This window comes from Mus caroli, unplaced genomic scaffold (genome assembly GCF_978045245.1).
Source record: "Mus caroli unplaced genomic scaffold, Mus_caroli_1 scaffold_2, whole genome shotgun sequence".
Taxonomy (NCBI): Eukaryota; Metazoa; Chordata; class Mammalia; order Rodentia; family Muridae; genus Mus; species Mus caroli.
In genome coordinates this window covers 66522989-66532825 of record NW_028227257.1, presented here as the reverse complement: position 1 = coordinate 66532825, position 9837 = coordinate 66522989, and the positions used below count along the sequence as shown (strand labels likewise).

The 9837-nt window shown below is 44.2% G+C and overlaps 1 protein-coding gene across 1 annotated transcript; it reads right to left on the bottom strand.

The window, feature by feature from the left end:
• Positions 1 to 5722: 5722 nt before the first annotated feature.
• Gjd2 (gap junction protein delta 2) lies at positions 5723 to 9765 on the bottom strand. The gene is made up of 2 exons (XM_021156592.2): positions 9170 to 9765; positions 5723 to 8023 (listed from the first exon to the last, which is right to left on the bottom strand). Exons 1-2 carry the CDS (start codon positions 9238 to 9240, stop codon positions 7129 to 7131), a joined length of 966 nt encoding a protein of 321 aa, XP_021012251.1. The 5' UTR covers positions 9241 to 9765; the 3' UTR covers positions 5723 to 7128.
• Positions 9766 to 9837: the final 72 nt, after the last annotated feature.

Genomic DNA, 9837 nt, shown 5'->3' with positions numbered 1-9837 from the left:
GTTGAGTGAGGTTACTGCCGTGACCATGGAACCTGAGTCATAGTAAATGTACATCTGTTTTCATTGCTGATCCTCAGTAGACTCTTCCAACCATTCAGATTTCATTTAAAAAAAAATCACCGGGAATTTCTTTCACTGTCATTAAGAAAATGAAAAATAAGGAGGGAAGAAAATACAAAATTGTACAAGAAGGAAGATGTTCTTGGAGAAAGCCATAGCTTGCAGAGCTGTTGGCCCCAACCTGGGGTCAGGTACAACAGAAATCTCCCTAGATCCAATGTCTCAGAGGTTTCAAAACTCACCGATTCTATATTTAGGTACCCATATGTTCCAATTGGCCACAGTTGCCCACAAACACAAACATTTCGGTGCACAAAGCAGCAATTTCCAGAAAGATTTTCCTTTTAGAAGAGGTAGATTCTACAGACCTTAATCGGTCTAAGCGGTTCTGAAATAGTGTATCAATTTACATCAGAAAGGTCATCATGAAGAATAAACACAGGATGCTGTTCCATGTCTGGGATTTAGCTGACTAACTCCCACTAATGTTGATGGGGCCATGCTGCCAAATCCCCAACCATCACCCTGGATATTTGCTCCAATCCCTTACTGTTGAGATTGAAATGTGTTTTCCAAATCAAAGCTGATCCCGAGACTGTGCAATGAGCCTCTGCATAGTCACACGGGACAGTGTGGCTGATGCCTGGGGACCTGACACAGCTCAAAACAGCATCGAGAGGCATTGTTGAAAGATGTCTCCTCACATTGTCCACTCTAATTCTCATGGCTTCCCTTACCCATGTGTAACACTGTCTGCTCGTTCCAGACTCCACACTTCACACTTCCTTTTATGAGCCCCAGGGAAAATAAAATCTCTCAGTTCTCTACACCTTCCCCAGCCAGAAGTCATATTTGTGTGGTTCACCAACTTCTCTCTCTTGAGTAGACCTTCCAGAATAACCCCTCGATGATGAAATATTTCTATTGAAGTCTAGCTGAGATCATGGCTTTCCCCAAATGCTGTAGGTTCCTAACTCAGCAGTATGCTCCTGGCCCCAGGACTCCACTTCCAGATCTTCTGTTACCCCAAATGTTCTGCACAGCTCCTGAGAATGGAAAGACTTAAACTGTCCAGACCTTTTCTACCTGCTCTGAATCTATGCCAAGCTTCCAGACTTTATTTCTGGTACAGACCCTAACTAATGCCCAGGCTGGTTATCCTCAGAAAGCCAATAGCAGGTCACAGCTTCCAGAGATTTACCAATCTTCAACATATGTACCTAGATAGCTAACACTGGCTCCCAGTCACTGTGCTATGGCTAGATCAACCTGGCTGTCCACTGGAGAGGGAGCAGGAACCCAGCAACTAGTCAGTAAACTGATGGGATGGCATAGGTACTTTCCCTAGAGATGGCAGACAGCACTCGTCATCCTTGGATTGGAAGCTGATCCTAGCTAGGAGCCTCGAGACATTCTCATCATCTTGATCTTGACAAAAACAAAAACAAAAACAAAAACAAAAACAAAAAAACAAAACCAAAACCAACCCAAACAACAAAAGACCAAGAAGTAAAAACAAATTCTTAATGAGGCTTTCTTTGCCTTGTTGATTGAAGCTTTTCTGTCCCACACCATCTCCATTTCCCAACTCTACACATACACATACCATACATAACACATGCACACACACATGCACACACACACACTGGAGTGTGTGTGTGTGCACAAACAAAGCAGATACACAATCTTCTTTTTGAAAGTCTATTCTTTGAAACATGACAGTCACAGAGAATGTTTTGGTGTTTGAGGCCATCTGCCTCCCCTCAGGCTGACCTAAGACCTCGTGAGGAGTAGAGAATAGCATGCCTTTCTCTGTATTTATCATGAAACCATCCAGGGGATGACAGACAATTGTGTGCACAATGTATTCCTGAACTAAATTGAATGACTTTCTATTGCTAAATATTTCAGGACATCTGAGCATGTCAAGAGAAGCTGGAAGTGAGGGTGTCAAGAGCATGCTTAAAAGTGATGGTACTTTACTTATGACATTAAACACGTTGGTCTGTGGGGTTGCTTGTAGTTGGAATGAGCAAGAATAACAGGTCTACTGGCTGCACATTGACTCAGCTAAGCATTGTGTCTGGCCCATAGCAGTTAAGTGGTCATCTCTGATGGTACATCAATGCTTCTTGGTGCTGTTCTTAGAGGCCCAAAGCTGAGCAAAGCACTGGCATAATTTTAACCATAACTACTCATTTGGGCTTCATTCAATAAGGCTTGTTTAGCTACCATACCTTCTACTAGAGTATAGCAACCTGCTAATGTTGCAGTTGGGTGGGCACAAAGCTGATGTACCAGGTATTGTCTTGGATGGGATTGATCTTTGCTCTTTGCTGCTGTTATTTTTACCCAACCTCCCAAGGTCTGAAAGAGTCTAAGGAAGTCGGTGTTAAGTTACAGTTTGATACTCACCAAATCTAGTAGTAGGTGACTCTGAATGTTCATTGACTGCTACTTAAAATTCTCTCATCTATAGAAATGCTCAGAAGAACTTTATGCTAGTACGAATACTCTTCCTTTGACCTCATCTCTCTTGGCTTCCTAATACCACATTCCTCCTCTGTCCACACCAAGCCATAGCTCTGCTCAGACTCTTGCACTCCATGGAAACCTCAACTGCTGCCATTGCTACTCTAAAGGCCTTGAGCCCTCCTGCCAACCAGCCATCTATAGCTTCTTGTCATGAACTCCAGATACATTGAGCACGAGAAGGTGTGTCATGAGAACCTCACCCTCGCCTTTTTCCTTCTCTATGTAATTGAGTCTTACGACCTTCTGCTAATGTTTCTGGCTCACCGGTCCTCATCCCTAAGAGAGGAATAATAAGCAACAGTGGTGATTCTTAGCTTTCAGCACCAAACAATTTAGATAGGTGGTATGGACCGAAGCAAAGGAATTACTATGCTTTACTATTATTTCCTGTTACTGCTGACCTAATGTTTCACCTTTCTGTTTGAGAAGTTGCTTTTTCATAGACCTCAAGGGCTAACCTTAATGGTGTTATCTTTCTATCTTCAGACTTCTTGGTTCTGCTACAGGGGCTCCCTTGCTGCTTAGTGTCTTCAGTGCAACATCTACACAATGTGGTTGCCCAAGGATAACCTCATATACACCCATTGTTCTGATGTTCCATTCAGATACATACTTTGTTCTTATTCTCAAAGTGCCTTCTTTGATGGATAGATTTCTATAGTTCTCCTAACTATAAGGACATCTGAAGATGAAAAATCCTTACTGTGTCCTTCCAAATTACAATTGAGAAGCCCTAATACCAGTATATCAGAATGTTGCTACATTTGCAGATAAGTCCTCCAACTGTGTAATTAATTTAAAAGGAGATGATTATATAGTTGTTTCTGGTGACCTCTACCTTTAACATATGTGAGACAAAGTCAGGAGGATTTGGGGGAATTCAAGACCACCTAGGCGACAGAATCAGACTCTACCTTGACCACCCATCTCTAAGAAAAGGCAAGTTAAGAATGAAGCCCAAACCCAGTCTGACAGTGTCCTCATATAAAGAGGAATTTAGACACAGAAAACTTGATAGATGTGATCTTACAAATGAAAATCACATGCACAGTGAGGTGGCAACCGCCATGAAGAGGCTTCAGAGGACACCAATCTGCCAAAACCTTGGCTGTGCATTTCAGTTGCTAGAACCAGGAGAAAATAATTGCTCCTGTCTTTGTAACTCTGTTATCTCGGCCCTAGCATACTAAACTAGACAAACTAAAGTTGTTAATAAGATATAAAGTAAAATAAACCCAAATCTTGTCCCAAGTATTTCTGACCTCCAGGGTCTTACCATTTTAAGAAGCACACTGTTCTGAGTGGTGCTTGGAGCCCTGCCTTTCTCTGTGTCCAGAGATCACAGAGCACACAGAATGGGACTTTTATCACTACTGTTTGTGACATTTGTGATGTTTGAGGACCTATAAGTGACAAATTCTGTCCTTTCGGTTATTTTTCCACAGACTAAGTGGTTTAGTCCCTGAAAGCTACTTGACAAACTTTTAAACCCACTTAAACTGTTGCCACACCAAGGGACACACACACACACACACACACACACACACACACACACACACACACACACACGGGTGAATACACATATACTTCTACATGGACCAAAAGGACTTAAAGCTTACCAAAAAGCTCAGAAATATAAAATGTATCAGTAGCATCCTCTCATAAAATAGAGATTAAGGTCATATCCATCACACAGCTATGTGAACCATTAACCCATCCATGGAAATGTCTGCATTTGATAGAAAGCAAGCCATTCTGAGGGGTGCCACTATATATGGAGAGGATGCTTTCTTCTCTGTGACTAACACATGGGTTAATGATCTTGTCTCTTGCAGGTGTTTAGAAACATCAAACAACTGCAATAGATGAGCTCACTGATGAGGGATGCATTTCTACCAGGAAACACTCCTGTTCTAATCCCACATCAAGGCATAAATACAACAGACCTTGTTTTCCACACAGATTCCCATTTCTTTCACACCCAAGCATATGCTAAGAGAGCTCAAGCGACACTCTTCCTTCAGCTCTGGGAGGTGTCTTGAAACATTTTTAGCTTACCAAACACAAGGCAGAGGAGAATCTGTTTCTTTACTCAAGGATAACCATCTTCAACCGCTTATTTATGCTGCAGATGGAAACCTATAGATTGAAATAGACACATTTTCATTCTAAAATTGGCATTTACATGGTCATAGTTAAAAGGTGTGACCACTGTTTTGGAAAAACAAACACCTTGGAAAGTCTACACCATTTCCTGCCATTCCAACCAAGAGCTCATGAAGATTATAACATGTATAAAGTTAAAGAACAGAGAAAGAACATTGGTCTACAGAAATAGGATCACATATAGGAAAGATAAGGAATGAAAAAATGATATGGCTAGAAAGGCCTCATGAAGTGTAAGGAGAAGATCCATCCCCATTTAAAGATGCAACAAAAATGGCTGATGAGAAAGTCTAGAACTGTGTGATACTTTAGCAGGTAAACCATTACAGCTACTTAAGTCAATTAACATTAAGTCAGATCAGAGCTTCTGTTCTTCAGCTGAGTTAGCCACATTTTAAGATCTCAGTAGCCACATGTAGCTAGTTGTTCCCAGGTTAGACAGCATGGACAGGAGAAATTATCATCACTAGAGAAATTCTACTGGACAGTGTTAGTGTAGAGAATGCCTTTTGACATCTTGTTAGGCACCAGGTTGAACAACATGCCTGCCAACTGTGACAATCTATGGTGAGAAAGAGAGAGAAAAAACCCACTCCTAAACAGAGTTACAGTGTCCCAGTATTATTGACATTTGTATCACCCCAAAAATACTTACACAGGCGGGGGGGGGGGGGGGGTGGCGTTAAGCTAAAGTAAGAAAGAAGTTAGAAAATGCCACTTGAACACCTCACCATTCACTTTTCAACATTTGTAAAAGTCGCCAGCTTCTCTCCATCTGCCCACAGCTAATTGGACTTTGTCATTCATCTTCAGATATGTTCCATCTATTGTTCACACCCTGGACCAAATATCTGTCCAGTATAACATTTTGAACATTCATTTAAACAAACAGAATTCCACTCAAAGTAGAAAAATGCAGACTCTTCCCAGTTTACAAAAAAAGGCAAGAACTTTATTTTAAACAAATCCTCAGTTGTATAACATACCACATCCATATCTAAATCAAAAACAAACCCATAAGAAGGAGGATTCAAATGAAATAGAGGGCTTCCATAAAAACATATTATCTCAATGCTACTCTTGCCTAGTGCTTCAGCTAAATGCACAGTGGGCGGGAAAGGAGGAATATGGCACTTAAATGAATAAGAGCAACGAGAGGAAAATTGTCTCAGTCCAAACAACAGGTTTATGAACCTTTGGTATATGTCTCAAATAAATATCCATAAGCACATCTTTACCAATAATATTTACTTCCAGGTTTGTTAAGCCAGTAATTGTGTGCATGTGTGTGTATTGCAAAAAATAATTGATGACACAATAAGTTGGGGTTGACACGGGCTGATTAAGGTCTCTGGTGTGAGCACACAGGTAAGTTCAAAACCATGGCAAAATGATGTGCAGCTGTGTAGCACAAAATTAGGTAAGAAATTATAGTAAGATCTACCAGTTAGAAATTCTGTGGCTTGAGTAGATACCCTCCATTTCAACAACAACAACAACAATAACAACAAAACAAAACAAAACCCCACATATTTTTAATTCTATCCACAGTCCATAATCTAGAAGGCAGAAATATCCCAAAGCTCATAAACACATGCTCAACGGTGAGTGAAATGACCATCTCATAAGTGGTGTTGAAATCCCCCCTCCCATTCCCCACCCTAATAAACAGCACCAGTGCAATTTGAGTTTTAAAAAATTGGAAATATTGAGACATTCCTAAGGTTTGTGTTTGTTTGTTTTTTAATGACTAAGAGCCAGTCATATGGGGCTCTACTGCAAACCTCTGCCCTGGCAAGTCTCCAAAAAGCACCCCATGTAATTCCCTCTAGCTTGCAGATAAACTGTGTTAGGGCTAATGTAAGGCCAGATCAAGGAAAAAGAAAAGCTGGCATGCTATCCTGGGTTTGGGAAAGGGGCATGCTGAAGGGGGAGAAATATCCTCCAGGATTATTTTTTTCTGCAGCCCAGGATAAGGGTATGTGCTGAGATGGGTCACAAATTTAATATCAATGAGTGTTTGACTCATGCCATTCACCAGAATACAGAGCTCAGCAGAGCTAATGCTTGCTTGGCAGCTATGCCAGTTCACTATAATCAGGAGCAGGAAGGGCCATTAAAAGAAGAAGGCCCAAGAATGTCCAGCTTAGCCATCTTGTCACTCTACTCAATGGTTTCTGTAGAACTGATGATGTAACGTGTGATGACAGTTCTACCTCTCCTCTTTGTTGATGAAGACCTCTTAATATCTGTATCCTAGACCTTCACAGCGAGCATCACCCGAATGAGGGCAAACTTGTAAACCCCGAGTCATTATCTGCCTTGGGGCTACTTGCCACCTAGCAGGCCTTCCCCAAACCTGCCCTTTCACACATAGGCAGAGTCACTGGACTGAGTCCTGCCGAAATTGGGAACACTGACTCGAGGCAGATCTTTGTTACGTATCTCATAGACTGACTTCCTCTTGGCCTGGGCTCCCCGGACAGCCAGTTTGATCTTCCGCCATCCCAGATGGTTAAGTTCAGCCAGATTGAGCACCACACAAATGCCGCTCACAGCAAACATGAACACCAGAAAGACTGTCTTCTCTGTAGGTCTAGACACATAACATTCTACCTCCTTGATGCAGGGGTAACGGTTGCACTCATACAACCCTGGAACACTGAAGCCATATAGAAAGTACTGGCCCACCAGAAACCCAATCTCCAGAGCATTTCGAAACACCACTTGGATGATGTAGAAGCGGGAGATACCTTCCTGTCTTCGGAGCTTGGACCTTGCTGCTGTGCGCAGCCCAGATGGATGTGGAGTCAGCTCTTTAACCTCTAAGCAATCTGGTTCTGTCTCCTTACTGGTGGTCTCTGTGTTCTGCAGCACCCCATTGACAATGGCATTTTGCAACTTCTTATCTTCTCGTTTGCTCCCTCCGCTGCCCCCACCCCCAGTTCCTCCAGGTCCCCCTATAGACTCAGCAGGGTCTCTGTCCAGGGCTAGGAAGACAGTAGAGTACCGGCGTTCTCGCTGCTTGGCGGATTGGTGCACAGAATAGGTGATAAAACAGAGACTGGGGGTGCACACCATTATGATCTGGAAGACCCAGTAACGTATATGGGAGATGGGAAAGGCGCGGTCATAGCAGGCCTGGTTACAGCCGGGCTGTAGGGTGTTGCACACAAACATGGTCTGCTCATCATCGTACACCGTCTCCCCTACAATGGCCACAATGAGTATCCGGAAGATCACCACCACAGTCAACAGGATCCTGAGCAGAGGAAGAGGAGGGGGGAGAAAGGTTCTCATAGGCTAAGTCATTGATAGAAAATCCCTGTTTCTTCCCTTTCTGTTTCAGCGCTTACCAGTCCTTGAACAGGGGAGCTGTCCACCCTTGAGTGGTACTGAACTGAGAGTCTGGAAGACAATTTTATATCTTCCTTTTCTGCTTGGTGCTGGCAAGCTTGGAATATTTCATATTACAAGGATCTCACATCTGCACAATTTCATACACTGTTCATGGCCCCTTTGTAGCATATATTTCCTTTTGATATATATATATACATATATATATACACACATATACATATATATACACACATATATACATATATATGTCCAGCTCTATGTAAAAAATGTCTAGAGACTCTAAACGCACCTTTACTCTGGCAAATGCATGCAGAATCCTTAACAGAGGAACTGTGTTTGAAGATCTACACCTGGGCTGAGTATTAATCTTTATGGGTGTATATGCTAGTCTCTACATGTAGAACTTAATCCTCTATAGAAACGGTGATGAGTACAAAATTCACATGTCTACAAACAAATAGGTAGCTGCAGGTAGCTATAAATATGAATAAATACCTACATACTACATATGTATATAAATATATACTTAAAGATATATTATTCACAAGAAGGAGCCAGCTATGTGTGTGGCTCTCTGGCACTAAGTTTTAACAGAGAACATGGTCTAGCTTAATAAATATCTGTTAAAGAATGGTGCATCTGCTGTGATGAGCAAATCCATCTCCCCACTTGCCCTTCTCTGTCCAAATGCAATTCTGCCTTCCTTGTAGATTCTATTTAGGGAACCAGATGGAGATTGGCGCTGACTCCGGAGAGTGGGGGGTACCAGGACTGAGTCCACAAGTCCTTTTCTGATGAGGGAAGTGTGAATCCCCTCCCCCCTGTGGTGCTTTATAGAGAAAGTATGGGGGAGCTGATCAGGAGTAACTGGAGGAGGGGGGCGTCACTGGGCGTCGGGTAATCCCTTAATGCAGGCAACACTGGCACTTGGACAGAGGTTGGGGAGGAGGCAGAGGACTGGCTGGGGGTATGGGGGTCGTTAGAGACAGAAGAAGGTATTCCCAAGGGCCGCCCGACGGGCCGCTGACGGCTGGCTTGGTGCCCTTACCTCCCAATCATAGTGGAGTGCTGCTGCACCGCGGCTTCCAGCAGCCTCTCCAAGATGGTCCATTCCCCCATCGCTGTGCATCCGGAGGCAGCAGACAAAGACTGGGCAGTACCGGGCACGTTCTTGGTCCTGGCCCCTCCCCGGGCCTCACCTCCTGACAGGGAGCGAATTGCCCCCAATTAAAGAAGCAAACAAAAATTGTTTTTAAAAAAATCCACGAGGCCCTCCCCCTTTATTGCACTTAAAAGAGGGGAGTGGGGGAAGCAATCTATGTGCGTCCCAACCAATGGAGCTGCTGGCGCGGTGCGGAAGAGCTGGACAGCACCTCGGTGCCGTCCGGGGGTCAGGTGGACTCCCGCAGTCTCCCGGCGAGGGGCGGGGCTGGGTGGCAGCGTGCAGGTGGCCGAGCTCCTGCCCGCGGGAGACCGGTGCCTGCGCTGCGGTCCCCGCGATCTTGCGGTCTGAGGGAGGGTCCGCGCACCGACCCCGGCGCCTGTCACTGGAGCGGGCACCTGGCGCTCCCGCGCTGCGGCGCGCAGAGCTAGCTGCGGGGCTGGGGAATCCGCGGCCACCGCCTCTAATCCGCCCTTAAGTAGTCTCCGCCTGCGTCACGCCAGGTCGGCGGAGGGGAGCAGAGCGCGGCGTGCCGCTGTCGCCGAGCGTCGGAG